The sequence below is a fragment of the Varroa destructor genome, unplaced genomic scaffold (genome assembly GCF_002443255.2).
Source record: "Varroa destructor unplaced genomic scaffold, Vdes_3.0 BEIS01000003.1, whole genome shotgun sequence".
In the NCBI taxonomy this organism is placed as follows: domain Eukaryota; kingdom Metazoa; phylum Arthropoda; class Arachnida; order Mesostigmata; family Varroidae; genus Varroa; species Varroa destructor.
In genome coordinates this window covers 54347707-54365467 of record NW_019211456.1, presented here as the reverse complement: position 1 = coordinate 54365467, position 17761 = coordinate 54347707, and the positions used below count along the sequence as shown (strand labels likewise).

The 17761-nt window shown below is 36.0% G+C and overlaps 1 protein-coding gene across 3 annotated transcripts; it reads right to left on the bottom strand.

The window, feature by feature from the left end:
* Positions 1–578: 578 nt before the first annotated feature.
* On the bottom strand, positions 579–17761 carry LOC111247331 (ceramide synthase 1-like). Of its 3 annotated transcripts, XM_022798120.2 has the most exons (9): positions 17514–17761; positions 16737–17350; positions 14520–14702; positions 12026–12176; positions 8171–8333; positions 3713–3893; positions 2263–2424; positions 1143–1382; positions 579–767 (listed from the first exon to the last, which is right to left on the bottom strand). In XM_022798120.2, the coding sequence occupies exons 3-9, from the start codon at positions 14630–14632 to the stop codon at positions 728–730; spliced, it is 1050 nt and encodes a 349-aa protein (XP_022653855.1). In that variant the 5' UTR covers positions 14633–14702; positions 16737–17350; positions 17514–17761; the 3' UTR covers positions 579–727. The 3 variants fall into 3 exon arrangements, with proteins under 3 accessions (XP_022653855.1, XP_022653856.1, XP_022653857.1); XM_022798121.2 differs by lacking the exon at positions 16737–17350; XM_022798122.2 differs by lacking the exons at positions 16737–17350; positions 17514–17761 and adding an exon at positions 16293–16425.

Sequence of the window (17761 nt, the reverse complement as noted above, 5' to 3'; positions counted from 1 at the left end):
ATTACTGCTAGTGAGAAAACAGTGTCCTAAAAGTATCTAGAAAACTACTATTTACATATTTTTGTATATATAGTTCATATAATTTATACTCTAATGATGATTTGTAAATAAATTATTTAAGTTTCCATTTGCCACTGCACTGTAACTTTCTTTAAAAAGTCAAATCTTTATTCTAGGTATTACAGTTAACCATTTTTTTAATTCCTCAAACATAAGTAAATTGTTAAAGTTGATTGTAAGAGGTATGTGAAGCTTTCTATCGTAGCGTGCCAATTTTCTAGTTCTTTCAGTTGCGTGTCTTTACGTTGAACTAATCGTCCTGCTCCTTGAAGTGATATTCAGTATGAATGTACAAACAGAAGTTCCACTGGCAGGACAACGCTGTTGATGAGTCAGGATGCCTAATCCCATACCTATAATGCGATATACTATGGAACATATTATATTTAAATTTAAAATGTATATCCGCTTTTTAGGCAAAATAAAAGTTGGTAACCTCTGACTAAAAATCTATTAGTAACACATCTGGCTTCTGATAGGATAGCCTCTGACAAAATAACAAAGTAACAAGACAAGCATTGTTTACGTATATTTTATTTCTGGGAAAACGATCCATTACGATGAAAAACACAGTTGTATAGGAATGCTACATACATCATCGGTATTTACACATACAACGAATATAAATATCGCATTACATATTATTATACATTATGAACTGAGTGACTTAAGCAACCTTCTTGTCTTTTATTGTTTTCTCGTTGCTCCTGTAATTTTGAAACAAAAACAAAGGTGAAATAAATATTTGTCCTTTTTAGAAGTTAGCGTATGTACACAAAAGAATTCGGCAAATTGGAGTCTAACTCTGATAGCTATTGTAGTCAGCAGTATGGTGGGGGAAGGAAAGCCGTATAAAAGAAGTTGTTGGAGCTAAGGCTATATGATTTCCGAACCGTAATGTATTCCGAATGTAAATTGAAGCAATAACCAATCGTCAGGCTATATGAGCTATATACTAGATTATATTACCTATATATTTAGGCGAATTGTGCCGTTAATTATTCGATTTGTTACATAAGTCAATATGACAAATCCTTAAAGAAAATAACTGTGTTTAACCAGCAGTTCCAATTGGCACCCACCTTTCTAGTTTTTCAACAACGTCGTATTCACGAATATCATCAACCTCGCTTAGTTCTCCCGTAAGAATTTTGTAGAGAAGGATAATCATTTGTGAGAACCAGAAAACGTTCATAATTGTCAATAGAAGCAGCATTGATACGATCAGTATCGTATATTCCGGATAAAAACCTCGATCCAGAAGAACGGTCGAGCATGCGTATAAGACTTTTAGTGGAAAATAGTATAGTCGGCTGATGAACCTATAAAATGTATGACGAAAATGATATGACGAAAAGATATTCTATTGTCAGGAAGGTTTTGGCAGCTTTCATTTATGTTCTGTCATTTCTAAATTGTCGTTTAAGTGTTAGATATCATGTGAAAGCTTGTTAGTCTCTAGATTTTTTGTTCTCATCGTTTTGTCTGCATCACAAAGTTTACATCCTTAAAGACTCTGCGTTTCAGAGACCTATTTAAACGGATCCTTTGCCAGTAATGAGGGACCAACAGCTAAACATACAGTCCCGTTTAGCATACGTCGTTTCTAAAAAATTAATTACCGTAATTTTCGTCAAACCTAAAAAGTAAAAAAAATGCCGTTCTTAAATTGAAGATGTTGCTATTAAATTTAGGGAATCACTAATCATTAGCTACCCGCATAATGCTGTCTGTATGCACCGCACCACATTTATCTCGGATTGTTTTGAACAGCCCTCTTGTTTCATCAAAAACCAAATAGGGTTGTCTCAAAAATACTGTTGACATACATCTAAAAGCCCATTTTAAAACCCGAACATATGGTAAAACTTTGCGGAAAAAACAAAGTCATTTTACTATGTGTACATGGCGAAGCAGGAAATTGTATGTTACTTATGGTCATTGACAAACGATCATATCAGGCGACGAATCGGTAAACCAAAACGGTCAAGACTATCCGGACAACGCACTTTCATTCATTCTATACTATCAAATAATATGATTACTGTTGAGTTTGATAGATCATATAAATTCTCATTGAGCTTAACCCAATAGCGCTCACAATGCATCAACTTTATTATTGTTACTGCCATACAGATGGCGCTCAAGTGCCAGCCAAGGGCTAACTTAGTTATATAACATTCGAAGAGGAGAACTACGTACCATGTAATTGTCATAGAAAGAAATGAGACTGCAGCTAGTAGGTCGTTTAGTTTATGACTCTTGCCTGACCGAATCTTCAGGTAGACGTTGATCTTCGCAAACTCGAGTTCAACATCACAAAAGTCATGAAAAAGCATGACCAACGAACCGATGTTGTGACACCTAAGAAAGATACACAAAGATAGGTGTACAAATTACTCGTTATTTACATATAACCTAAAGCAACACCACTGTAAAGTTATTTGATTGATTCATGTACGGCCCTTTTGTTTTTTTTCATATTCTATCTACATTAACTCGCACATTAGTTTCCTTAACTATTTTTACCTGAATCAGTATTTATTTTCTTGGCAAGCAGTGTAACGGTATGGGATCTCCGTAAACTTTTTCTTGATTTATTTAACTTGCTTTAGAACAAAATTGAACCAACCGTTAAGGAATTGTTGCATTTCGGGTTCTGAAGGTTAAACAATAAAGTTCACATGCGTTTTGCATTAACGAACAAATAGATTTTTTGAAACATGAGAATGGAATTAACAGCAGAAGAGATTGTGTTGCTTGAGTTCACTTAAAAAAATCTTTGTGCTGTTATGTGATATGTTAGTACGGTCACTTAATGGAACCCTTACTTATGTGATTTGTATATAGAAAAGCTAACGGCCATTTCGACTCTTTCTTAATGTTTCGTATGTGTGCACCCTGTCAGTTACATCCCAAAAGTTGTTCATTCAAGAAATCAGGGCAGACATTTCAGCTTAACTAACATACAATTTAGCAGATACTCATCCGCAATATACGTAATCTATCGCCCATTTCACTGACAGCTGTTGGTTTGGCTGGCGATCCAACGTGGCGACCGAGCGATTTATAAAATAGCAGAAGATATCGTTCATAGAGTTTACCTAGAGCATCAATAAAATAAAAGAATAAGCCTTCATCTAGACCTCAGTAAGGTAGTTCAATGTCTGCAAAACTCTTATATACGTCCCTGTGCATATACCACAGATTCATTAAAATTCAATTTGCATTCAGTAAATTTAAATCGGGATGATTGAGCCGAGCTAAAGTTCTCAAATAGAAGTTACGAAAAATGAGTCCATGATTAAAATTGCCTCTAGAAAACATACTAAAACATTTTTAGCAAAGAAAAACCGCGATGCCATATGTTGGCAGGAGATGCAAAGTGGCGGATGCTCTATTTTGTATTGAATAGGACCTATTTTGAACATGACAGGGTAAAAATGAATCATTTGTCTGCTCTTTTAAGTAATACCCGATCCCATACTGGCAAATTGTACTTATTCACGGTTTATTGAATGAATGTACACCTCACGCATTTAAAGCATTTGTTTTGTGGATCTGCATAATGTTTTGTTTTTTCCGTTTGTTAATCGAAATTAAAACAGGATAGTTATTCAATTTCGGCCTGTTTTGCTTTCGATTTAGCTACCTGCAAACAAACGACATCCAAATGAGAAGAACGGTAACCACATGGTGAACAGCCATTACTGCAGAGTCCTTTCGCCAAGCGTCTTGAAAAAATAGTGCGTATAAACCATGGACATAAAACGAGCCTTGTGCTGCGTATAGCCAATAGATGTCCGAAGGAATTCCTCCAGAAGTCGAATAACCTAAATAATCAATGAAAAACGGTTAAGCTCGTAAATTAATTAGCTACTTCTAAAATATGCCCTTGAATATATAGTAATAATGTATATACAGGTGCGCAATACTTCTTTATACAAGTAAAAATATTCATCCCTAAAATGAAACGATTATACACATGTTTATTCACGCATAGTGTTAAGTAAATTGTACATAATAAGTCGCAAAACATAAAACACGGCCATCATAACATGTCATCACAATAAAAATAGCCGTGGTCGAATATATCCTTCATGCAGGCGCGCCAATACATTAAGGAAACACTTTAACAGACATGAAACATTCTGCATAGGACAGGTTCCAAAGGTTTCTCCATCATCGGCGGCTGCAGTTGTCTCCGAAGTGTAGTAGTCGGATTCCTCGTAGACAATTTGGTGAAATTCGTGAACGGCGCGTCGAACCATGGCGTGTCAGTCAGTTTTACCATTGTTTTTTAGGGGGATTGATTATTGCCTCCTCCAATAAAACATTGCATCAATATCACTAATTCTCAATTCATATTGGTAAACGGAAAGACAATGGGCTTCTGTTTATTTAAAGGCGAACCTTCGCTTCAATTCCTCAACGAGCAGCGACGTGTCACAGAGCAAATAGAATAGTCCCTCTCTTACCGAAGCATGGAGATCTAGGATACGGTACACAAAGTTTAGCTTTTCTCTCTCAATGACGCAAAATTATTGGTAGTAAGGTGACCTCATGTTAGCGATGTTCCATATGACACTTAAGGAGATACTTTTGAATTATGAAGAATCAGCACTGTTGCAAACAAGTGTCCTTTTGTTTTGATCGATCGATGTGACTGCTACTAAAGGGCTCTGCGTTCTTTGAGAGATGTGCTGACCCAAAGAACTTTGGTTGTGCATTAGCCTAATAGCTTAAGTCCAAAGTAAGTAATGCAATTAATTAACCAAATAGCGGCCCAAATAGCGTTTTTACAAAATCAATGCGAGTCTGCCGTGCGAAACGAACCGCCTCGGCAGAATTCAATCGCTACGATCTTTCACAAGTTAACATTCAAGCTTCAAGTCGTTGAAAATAGTGCTTGAAGGTAGAAAAGGCCCGTTGGGATGATATCAGCAAATGGCATATAGAGCGAGATCGTTTATGTATAGCCGGAAATTTATTAGAAAGTGATGCCGCTTGATCTCGCTGGACAGGCTGCTAATTATGACAAAAAATGCAGGATGGTGCGTTAAAAGAAGAAAAAAGAACTCTGGTAGATTGTTGTAAGGGGCGTACTTTGATTTGTTGTTTTTAGTATCAAACGAAGGCCAGTTGCTTCTAAAACAAAATAATAAACTCGTAATGGTAACAAACATTATGTGGTTTTCGGATCTGAACTGAAATCAGCCAGAATAACTTATATGGGGTTTAAATACGAGGAGCTCGAGGTAACATACTGGTGCCTCAAAAAGCTACTTTTGATGAAAAAAATGAATAACGGTTTCATAGAGAAAAACCTCAACTACCAATTGGTAAGCCCCAACGGTTGGTCTTTTCTAAGCTTTTTACGACTCTTTGCACCTTTTTGGACTTGTTGGCTATTAAAACTTTTGCATTTTCAAAGCTTTGACCTACTATAAGGCTAACATTAAATCCAATATATTGTTTTTATGTAGCTTATATGAGCTACATATTAGTGAGTTTAGACCCTCCAATATCGCTTGACGTACAGATAATAGTAAAAAGTTACGTACGCATAAAAAAGGAATATTCTGAAAATGACCAGTTTGTGGTTTATGACTCAAACTGAAGTCCTCATCGCATTGTATGGTAGTTATATTAAATAGGCATGACCGTCAGGAATAACAATTACAGCACATGCAATACAATATATATTTGAAATATATGCGCAAGATGGCGTGGAAACATCTTTCGTTATTTAGAGACAATCTTAGAAAAAAAGCATAAGAAAATTTAGATTCGCCATTCTATGTAAGCACAATGAGGCTATCATCTTGGGTAACGCTTGTAGCTTGCTAAAAGGGAACAAATTCTGCTATAGCATTATTAATAATTACATCCTTGATTTACGGTAAGCTGCTGAGAAGGACTTAAGTGTTTTAATACATTCTCATTAGAGCTAGCTTAAAAAGCGTGGCATCTTCCGGGGACCATGTGTCACACAGATCGGAAATCGACAAATATAACATACAAGTATCGGCACAGGTTACTCTAATCACACTAGGCATGTTCCAAAAAGATCCTACTGAATGCGTAGAGACAATGCCGATGCCTACAAGCAGCGCTGTTTTTCAGCCCTCAAGCTCAAGGGAGTACGAGGGGTGACTCATCAGGGGGCTGACAGCGTAAGAAGCTTGTCAAAGAGCGTCGGTTCGAATAGACTTAGATTCAGGTGCTTCCACCGAAGTCAACGATAGCAGTTATCAGCTCTGCTATTTCGAGTCCTCTACGATCAGGAAGAGTTCTTATGAAGGGAAGATACCAGTCTTGACCCAACAAGATGTCTCGTAACAGACAACCGGTAAGACCTCATGAAATTTTACGGTTTCGAGCTTCAATTGAACGGGGTTCTTTTTTTTAAGTTCTATGTGTCCAGATTTTTGACTCGGCTTACTACGCGATCCGGGCTAAATAAATCGATGACCGCTTTGCTTCCGTGATTCTCAAACGTTGACGTCCTCATGTCACTATTAATTGCGAAGCCGAAGTCATAAATGATATGAAGGAAAACTACAGTCCACAGATTGTTCCGGTGGTCCAATCGTGTCCCTTAGTCGCCGACTAACGAAGTTGGAATTCTTTGCGGTGATAGACGAACCTAGCAGGCGCGAATGTTAAAACAAGAACTTATGAGCACAACTGAGCAATTTTTAGATAAGGAAAATCTTGCCTGTCCCAACGTCTGCTTGTAGGATACAAGAACTCCGTCACTGGGCCGGGGTGCGCACTTCCTATAATCTGCTCATTTCGAAACTTGATATTACCTAGGTCTCTGGGAAAACTTGTGCACCGCAGTCTGTAGGAGCGGAACGTCGCAGAAGCTACAAATATTTTGTTCTTTTGCAGTTTCACTGTGTGATGGTAGAATTTACCAATAACTACAACAAATAGGTTAATACACCTGCCCCTTTTCATAAAATTTCTCCGTTCTGTAAGGTCGTTTTATTAAAGGAGCATTCGTCTTTTAAATTTTATTCATAACGTAGTTTATACACGGTATTCATTCATGTATGCTATATGCAATGCCGAATGCTTCACGAAAGTATGCAATGTACATTAGAAACAGTCACCTGCTCGCGTCGATATAACCAGTATTAATATTTCATGGCTTAATCGTGACTAAACAACCTTAACTGCTAAACGGGATAGATGTTTAGCAGCAATTCGACTAAATTATTTTTATTTTGTTGCAGATAGGGGGCATCCCCAACTAATGGTATCGATGAGAATGGAAAGTATAACCTGTGGATTCTATACCCGCGAATCCGATTCCTTTATCATCGATCTTACTATTAATACAACCTTCAAGTCACATGCACCAGAGTTTTTCGGCTACTACGGTAATGTTGTATTATGATAATTACAAAATCAACATAAACTTTTAAGCAGTTATATATAATTCTCAAGTAAAGCACTGTGGAGCGCGTGGATTCTACAACATGGAGCAACAATGCGTACAATTGCTGTGCAATCTACGCATTCTTCAATCGTTTTACCTTATAGTCCAGTCGTATTCTACAGCAAATAAGGTTGCTAGAAACTAGACACAAAACCAACTCACAGAAACGGTTTAGTTGCTACAGTATACCATTTGTTTAATGTTTTACGTTTGCAAACAAGATTGACCCATCACCAAAATGGTTCCATTTTCTAATTGGGCATGAATTAGTTGACATCCACTTTCTAGATCATTTTCAGAATTATATCATTTACGTCTTTTAGAATAACGCCTTTTCGTTCTGTTTGGTCATCTGAGCTTCCTACAGCCCGGTACATTAGCATTATGCCACTCCTAAATTTGTTAAGCGCTTGGAAATGTTACAACTTCGGCTTTCAGGGCCTTTTCTTTGAAAAAAAATGGGTCTCGGCCTTCGGTATTCGATTTGGAACTCAACTATCCAATCTAAGTATATGTAAGTACATCGATTATAAATCGTCTCATATTTGTCGAAGACATCAATTGACTTATAAATAAGTTTCTGATAAAGTGTTTTTCGCACTAGCTCTGATTACGGACTACTTCAATATTCGTGTAATTAGTGTTTTCTGTGGTACGCACCCTGCCAGACGGAGCTGGGGTTTTGAAAAAATCGATACTGTCCAGAGCTTACGACAACTCGAAAGGCGTAACTCCAAACAGCGCCGTAGTAAATAAGCTTCCATACGCTTTCCGGAAGTTTCGCGACACTCTCAGGCGTCAAGGCTAGGTGATGACCCAATGGCTGAAAAAACAGGATTACAAAAAGCTGCATTTATATATATATATATATATATATATATATATATATATATATATATACTTTGATCGACATATTAATATTGCTCGGCCTACGAAAATCATGAAGGATGTGAGCCGAAAATTGCTACGAAAGCCAGCCGATATTAAAATTTTGTTTTAATGTTCTAGTAGAAGCTGTACAGGCCTCTAACTAAATAGCATGAATAGTTTCAAACCTTAAAGTAAACACAGTTGAACCCTTTAAAGATCTGAAAAAATTAATTTATAGACCATACTATAGCACTTTCTTAATGCATTTTCTACGACAATCGTGATAATAATAATTTTCCACGATAATTCTACGATATCGTTTCTACGATAATTAAAATGGAGGGCTCGTCTTTGACTAAGTAAAAAATTTTCTTAGTTTAAAGTCAAAACTTCTTTGATTCTTCTCTGCTAAAGTTCATCATTTTGAAGCAGTTTTATTCTTTTTTTCTTTTTTATAAAATTCACATGCTTTATAGGAAGTGTGTATTCAATTATATACTCTTTTTCGCAAATCTGTCACTCATACTTTAAATAGAGGCTTTTCTAGGATACTTTTAGGTACCGAAGTCAAATACCGAAGACTTGTTATAGCAAATCGGAAGTTATGCTCAATAAACGCAGTTCCTTTATTGTTATACAAAAATAAAAGTTAAAATCTGTTAAAAGACAATAGACTTTTTATCTACTATATATTTACAAGCCACCTTTGCTTTCTCACACTCTCTTCTCTCTCTCCCTCTCTCTCTCTCTCTCTCTCTATATATATATATTTTGCTCATGCTTGCTATATATATAGCGAGAATGGGCAAAAAAAATTCGTCATCCTTGACATCAGAAGAAAGCTAGTTCTTCTTAAAATAAAACGGTAAGCTCATCATGGCGAAAAATTGTTGCTCTGTTCTTGTAACTTAAGCAAAGATCAATTATTATTTTATATTTTCGTGCCCCGACCAACGTTAAAAGCCTTTTTTGTCCGAAACCGACGGTTTACGTTCTTGATAGTTTTCATGCGACTTTCAAAAATCCAAGGAAGATTTCTATGAGATAAATTAGAAACCTTTTAATAAAGTTTAGATTAAGAGAGATTGAAAATTAAGAAAGATTTCAAAAAGCCATCTGTCATACATTTGAATTTTCGATATAGAAATTTACGGCCGTTTGGGAGAAGAAAATATGCTTTATTGGTTAATCTTTTTGTACTTTCCAGCCACTATGAATCCTTGCATTGTTCAGGCTTTTAGCCTGCTATCCGCCAAAAATTTAATTCCACTAAATACATTGTATGTAACCTATTTGTACGACACTTTAGCTGGTTTATACTTAAAAATATCGTTTGATGCTCGACTGATAATAAAAAGTTATTTGCGGATTCAGAAAAAAATGTTTTAAAAATGACTAGCTCTTAGTTTTGATTCAAAATCAAGGATGCGGTAAACCGTAACTATGCTTAATAAGCATAACCGCCAGGAACGACATTTCTAGTACCTGTTAAAATTTCGTTGTAATATATGTTCTTGTTTAGGTGAAATCTTTTAAACAACTCACAAGGCAAGTTTTGGATTTAGAAGAAACGCCCCATATATATATATATATATATATATATATATATATATATATATACGAATACTATAGACCTTTTCAGTTTCTCTTTGTTGAACTAAGAGTTCCAAAGAACAGTACCATATATTAATACTGATATACGTAGGCATTAAATAAACTGATATATACACATATTTTTGGTTGTGTTAGCATAAAATGCCTAGAGAGCCAGTTCGCTTGCTACGATGCTTCTGAGGAAATTTCGTTCATGCGCTGACTTTATTTTTATGATGGTTTAGTAACTGTACCTATATCCCAAATAATCTCTTGTAATAACTGTAAGCGAGTCAACACAATAATGTCACGTGGTAATACTATAGCTGAAACGCGTTACGACGCATTTTTCAACGGGAACTTAAGAATTCACAGAGGCCAACCATTTAGAGATATCATTCGTTAAATTATAGTTTTAAATGTTATTCACTGATATTAAAACCGTAAAGGTAACATTATAAGGATATCTTTTAGTTATAATGATAACTATTATAATATTTTCTTGCAAGCATCAGAGACGCAATAAGGATTTGAGTATTAAAGGTCAAAAAATATTATCTGGTGGTCGTTTCAAGTGTGGCATACCATATAAGGTTTTATAAGACATCACAGAAAATCTAAGAAAGGGCCCTCATATGGAAGATAATAACGATTAAGTTGATGGTCATCTATGACAAGTTCACATGTGAAGTCTTAACCACAAACAGGTTTTTTCAATTAAGAGCTGTGCTCGGTTTATAAAATTGGTTTACTATTAAGAATATCTACAACTTTTATATTAAACAACTTTATTTGTAGATCGCCTTTTTCAAAATATCCGAGAAATACGCGACCAACTTTAAATATTAATATGGTCTCAACTGTGCATTTGCGATACCTACCTTGATCATTCGGTACTACTATACTTAACAAAAATAATCAGACTAATCGGCGTGTTCACATTAGAAAACTTTGTTTGTTCCTTTCTTCACTTTTCCTAAGTAAGCGCAATGATGTGTTTTCTAAACCAAATTTCTAAATCTCTGGGGGGTTAGAATGTGCTGATTTCAGCAACGGAAATATTTATTAACCGCCTGCTGCTAGAACATCCGTCTGGGGGTGTGTGTACTGGCACAACACTTCGCTACAACAAAAACCGAGAATCAATGTAGTTTGGTCTCACTGCAACTGTATGGTACCCGATTCGAATAATTCCCGTGGCCGGTCATATATGTGTGTAATATACATGAATTAGGTGTTAATATTATATTACATACAGTGTTAAAGGATATTTCGTTCTGATATGTTTATCGTCGAAAAGGATGTTCCTATTTTATTATCTAGAAACCAAAAATTTATTGGAGACTAGCTATCTGAAAATAAAAAAAATTATTACGCCTGCACGTTATTGGTGCCAAGGAAACTATGCTTCCCATTTTCTTATCACCTTTCAAATCCGAATACATACGTTTGTTGGAAAGCTTTCTTTTTTGATTTAATGGAATGGAATCTTTATGCGCTTTATAACGCTCGCGTAATAAGAATGAGGTTGTCGTCAAACGTGTATGAAATGCAATAAAATACTAAGTAGAATACTTCACCTAATTATTAATCTTTAGCTACGGTGATTATAAGAAGATACAGAAAAATTTTAAGTAAATCGCAACATTTTTTAAATTTTGCATTGATTATACTGGCACTATGTCATTATATCGATTCTTATACATATGAAAAGTCAACGTTTTGAATGAATGATGAAGCTTAGAAAAAATGCAGTATTTGCGAGTGAACAAATAAAAAATTTTTGAGTCACAACGTGTTTGAATTATGAGTTAAAATATGAGGTAAAATATAAAAGAATTTAGTCAGTGTGTCACTACTATACTTAAGCATATGAATCATTAAGTGGCTGAATTTAAAAAAATATTACAACGATCTCACTCAAAAAGCGTTACGACGTTTTCCCCATTATACGGCTGTTACATCTTTAGTTAATTTTGCACAACTGTTTTAATAAAGGTAGTAGACAAAATGACAATTTACATCCAAGTAGAAAAGAACCGCAGTACTTACAATAAGGCAGAATTTTGTCAGGACCGATCGTAGAAGAGTAAAACCGACAGCTAGGCCTATCACCAACAAAATATCTTGCCGCGTGAAGTTAAATAATACGGTTAAGTCCTCGGATATATCCATTGGAAAGCGGTACGGCCGTTCCTTGTACCTGAAGAAGTTTCAATAGTAAGTCGTAAAGAGCACGTCGCTAGTTTTTATCCGCTAATATCGTTCAATATCTGTTCGTTTACTTTACGCATTACAGGCGAAACGGAGAAAAAGCAGATTTACAGTTCTGAGAGAAGTAGGCTTATGACAGTGTGAAAAAGTGGATTACAGATTGCCCCAGGTACAGATAAAAAGTGCGCTGTACAGTTTAAGCCAAGGCAAAAAATGTAAATCAATAGTCCCTTGTTAGCATACGACGTATACAGATAGAGATTATTAGATAGAATGAATTTATTAAAGTGCATACAGTGATTAATCATGTGCGTAATCAGTAAATAATGCAGAGTTATTTCAACTCTGTTGTTGACCTATCAGTGCGGTCCCATGCGGTCGCTTTGTTGCAAAAAGTCTGGGTTAAAGTGCACAACAATTTGTGCTACCGTTTCCGACCGTCATATCATATATAGCAGCTCATATACTTAATTTGATTTGCTAGCACACAACATGTGACTTTTCAGATACATCATCTATATTTTACTTATAATGTGTTGTCACTAAAGATACACTTACTCTAACGATGATATAGTGAACATTGGACACTCATTTTTGTGAGTGAAAACTGCAGTCTAGTGAGCTTCTCTGTTGTCAGATTTCGAAGAAGAAGGGCTGATACATATAACTAGAGAAAATATAATGAATTATAAAAGGCAGAAATCCATTTCGAAGAACTATCACAAATTATTGAAGTACTTGTACTTAGATCTGCACCCGCAACTAGGCAGCTAGAGAAGCATTTAACTATTTCAGTTTTTGTGGCTTATGTGAGTAATGCGTACAAAGCAATCAGCCACGCAAATGAGATTTAAAAATATGTAGCTGCAGAGCTGATAACTATAAAGTCGTTTTGAGACCTGAAACCTTTAATAACTGCTCATTTTTGCCTCTAAATAAATAGATGCTTAAGAAATTACTTGAAGAATATTCTGCATTTTCTTATATTATATTCAGTCAAAACCATATACCTAATACAAGATATTAGTAATGATGATCTACTTCCTAGATTTTTTTTATCATAGAAGCAATGAGCATCCAATCGAAAAATAGTATTAAACTAAACAGCTTGTTAGGAGACATAACGATTAAACTGCTGAAGCTGTAGCAAATGACGAGCAGAGAAAAGATAGGTATGGTTTACATAAAGTAGTTAATTCGAATAAAAAGGCCACCGGGTTGCTCATTCACTCTCAGGCAACTGTGCAAAGTCAGGAGATTCACCTCATTTGTAGCATATGTGACGAGGTAGACAAGACAATTAAAAATGTTATGCTGAGATGCATAATATAAGGTCTATGAGACCTAGATCTGAACTTTTTTAACGAGAGGCTTATGTTAACTCAGATCGATAGTCTACAGCATCGCGAACGGGCTTCAGAAGAAGTAGAAACAGCTTCTAGCATCATTCAACGAAAGGTCCACCACAGACAAGCAATAAGGACTTCTCAAAAATGTACTTCTGATAATTGTTCTGCTTCCATCAATTCGTTAGCGAGGTTACGATGTCGCGGATTGTTAACGAAGATACCAAACACGCGTCACATGTTACGGAGGTCAAACTGAGGCCAATAAAATAAAGAAATCTAATCGGTGCCATTCGTTCCTCAATATTCTTAAGAAAACACAGCAAGGTTTCTTCAATTTATTTCTTTCGTTTTCTTCAATTTATCCTTAAAAAATTAACCGCAGAAACTGCCGTGATTTATTCAAGGTACAGGGGATGTGTCCGATGTGAGTAAAGTAATTTTCCGAAAGGAGTCCAAGTTGTAAATGTGGTGTCTAGTAAAAGATACGTTATGCCATCATATTTTTTCCAAAAAAACATTTAAAATGAGCCTGAGAGTGGCTTATGTCTCTAATAGAAGCCATAATTTCTACAAATGATAGGCATGTCGAGTAAACACAACTATCAGGAACGACACGTTTAGTTGATGCAGAACGTTGAAATATCTGTTTTTGTTTAGATAGTTCTAGAAACAAGGCACAGGACAAGCCCCGGATTTATTAAAATAGTATTTGAAAGCGATTATTTGTACTTACGACGATATTTCTAATGTTAAGTGATTTCTGTAATAAATAATACACTGGCGACTGTTGTTGACGTTTACAAAAGGTTGAAGTACTAGATGAAATAACTCGCAGTATTTTTACATAATTCATAGACTGTACACTTCGTCAAAACTACAAGCTGGGGACGCTTTGATGGAGCAAAAAAGTTAGAGCAAAGATCTTTTAGAGAAATCCTTACTTTAAATTAAAAAAATTTGGTAAAAGTGTATTAATCACTTACCTTACAATTGTTTTTTTGTAGAGTTGGAGCATATCTGTGGCCAAAGCCGTGTATGTAGGCATAGCTTCCCAGTCTCCATTTCCGAAGGTTGATTCACTAGAGTTATCCACCATTGTCGGTCTCTGTTGTAGTGCTTTCACTCAGTGTTGCTACGTGGAAGTGGTTACAATTCGACTGGGTAAACTGTGAAAAAAATGTTTAAGCAGACACTGGTTTTTATGCTTGTTGAAGTTAGGTCTAATTAGTTCGCGGATTTCTAAAAATGTTTTGCACTATCCACAGCTGTCCTTCTATATATGAGGAGCTGATCTGAAGTTATTCATGCTCTTGTCATTAGATTTAATTACCACGATATGAATAATTCACCCCAGGAGATTTTCAGTTTACACAATACGTTAAAAGTGACCATTTCACTCATGTCTCTTTCCAAAGGGGAAATGTTAATTGATTACTGAATTAATATGAAACGACGCAAGGTATTTTGTTATACTTTAACTAATATACTTAGCGATAAGACCCAAAGCTTTAATACCCAAAATCCACTCTCTTTTGCTTCACTTTTATTAAATGGTTTTCATAAACGTGACACTTTCTTTTTGTAATATTTATAATGATATATATATATATATATATATATGATATAATGATAACAAATGTGTAATTATAATGGCAGTAAAAAAATTACAAAATCTTCTTTTTTTTTTTGTAGATGGTTTGCTCTTAAAAATTAGGGTTCATAGAAGTACATGCGGTATTTAACAAATAAATTACACGCGCGAGACAGAACTTGGCAACTATTTTTAAATGATTGCTTTCGAACTTTTGCATAGTCTCCTTTGGGCCACACCAAAGAGAATCTTTACCCGCCCTGTGTTATATTTATTTACTGTTCCAATTATTTTATTTTATCTTCAATTAAACATAACTCCTCGCGTAAGGATGCGAATCCTTAAGTAATTCTTTGGAGAAAATAATACGTACCGGCCTAGCGTTTCTCTGTTCTACAGGATTTTGTACATTCCGTGTACATACAAATAGAAACGACTCTTTGCTGAAGAATAACCATCTCAACAGTAATTTCACTATGCCAAATATATAGAAACATCTAGGTCTTTTTCCCTAAGAATGCTACAAAACTATCTGTATTTTAGGCGTAAAAAACAAAATCGTATCAAATTTACAAAACCAATACTTTCTTTCTACAAACGAGAAAAATAAAACGTGCAATTTGTTACTAGAGCTCAATAATTCTAGAGGCATCAAAAATATGTTAGAGTGATGCAATGCGTGTTAGAACGTTCCAAATTTTATTATCGGAAGAATATAAGTATAGACATCCCATGCCAGGCAACAACTGGTAGCGTTAAGGGATATATAGCGATGAATTGATTATTAATTTAAGACAGAATATATGGAATTACTGCCTGCATTCGCTCTAATATTTCACAATGGTCAGCAAAGCTTAGTTAAGCAATGTTAACTTCACTAAACTTAGTTGGCAAAATCTAAGGTTAAAATTTCGAATACAACAAACACTAAGGTATAAAGAATTTAATTCAAGTCAAGCATACAACTCATTAAAAGAATCGACCAATCTAGGAGTATTTTAGCTTCTAATCCGCGGGAGCACACAAGGAAAGCCGATTTTATTGGCGACTTGGACTATCAACTTCTTAATATTGCAGAAACAAAGTTGCTCAAAAAGAGTGCCACAGTCGATGGAAACGGGACTGAATTTATCAACTGAAAAACCTGTCCTTATGTTACACATACTTCCGTCCATATTCAGCAGTCAGCTAGGCTCCATCAGTAGCATTTTGTTTGGGTGAAGCTGTCATGTGTATTTATCCACGACAATGGAGGCCCACGAAAGCTGCATCCCGATACCAACAGTGTTTGCTCTCTTACTGTGTATCCCCAATTGCTATAGGAAAGGAAATATATGATATAAAAGGCAACTATGACACTAAACGCCGTGCTATTGAATCCAATATCATTTTCCAAATATACTGTTGCACAATGTTTGTAACAGACTGAAGCTAATTTCGTTCAATGGTTAATAAATCTCATAAATTCGCGAATATACATAAACTTTTGACTAAGATAAACAGTTGATATCGAAACGCCACAGCACGTTACGAAAAGGTGAGTTAAGGACTGTTTAGAAGAAGTACTCAAACAAGAATCAATAAAACGCACAGAGCATGAGAAACTCACCCGTTATATGTCGGATAACTTCTTCTGTAACAATGTTCGAGTGATCAAAAGTAATCTTGTTTGATTGTATTGCTTGTTTATTATAGTAAGATATCTGCCCCACTCAGCAAAACTGTTCCTAGCAAGCTTCTGCCCTGTGGAGCATCGGTAACTGGCTATGTTTAGCCGGCGAGCAAATTGATGCTGTTGTAACACCGAATAGTGGTGAGGTGGATGAGAGCTCCTTCTGATTCTGGGCTGCTGTCCGTTTATCCACTTTGTTGCTTCTCTGGTTGCTGCGTCGTCTCCGCGCCCACTTGGGCATCAGAAGTAAGGACAGCAGCTACGGTCACGAATACACGAAACACAGGGTTGCTTCTGCTGGGCTTCAGCTTGTCTAGCGTAAACGAAACGTCTGCGCTGGCCGTCGTTGTCTGACTTTTCAGCAGGATTGGGTTGTTAGCTTTGAACACACACGGACAAGAGCAGACCGCTAACCTGATTCGGCTCATATAGGGAGTCGACCGCAGCTTCTGCAACGATAGTTTCGGGTTTTCTCCTCGACAACTAGTAGTGTGATGGCCATACGACGACGATTGCCGCCGTCAGTTGCTGCTACCGTCAATACAGTATCACTATCAAAAAAATTGGAGAAGCGTCGTATAGACACTGCCAAGAGTTCGGTAACGCGCACTATCCTCTTTCTATTTCAAAACTTTGCCACTAGAAATCACAAAACCCGACAATCAACAGCTATTGCCCAAGTGCAGCAGACGTTGGTAATAGCAAAAGACTCACCGTGTAAAATGTGCCTCCGATTCGATTTCGTGTAACGTACTGGAAGGGGGGCATATGAGCGACAGATCGCAAACAGTCGATCGAGACAAAAAAAAATGTTACGCAATTTTTCATTAGTTTTTTAAACTCTTTTTCAAATAAGAGGGATAGTTCCGAGGAATAGCTACCACAAAAGTGAGCAACAAGATACCAAGTGCTACGTGCCAGTACGTGCTGGCTATAGCTGGAGAGAAGTGTCAGTGAAGTAC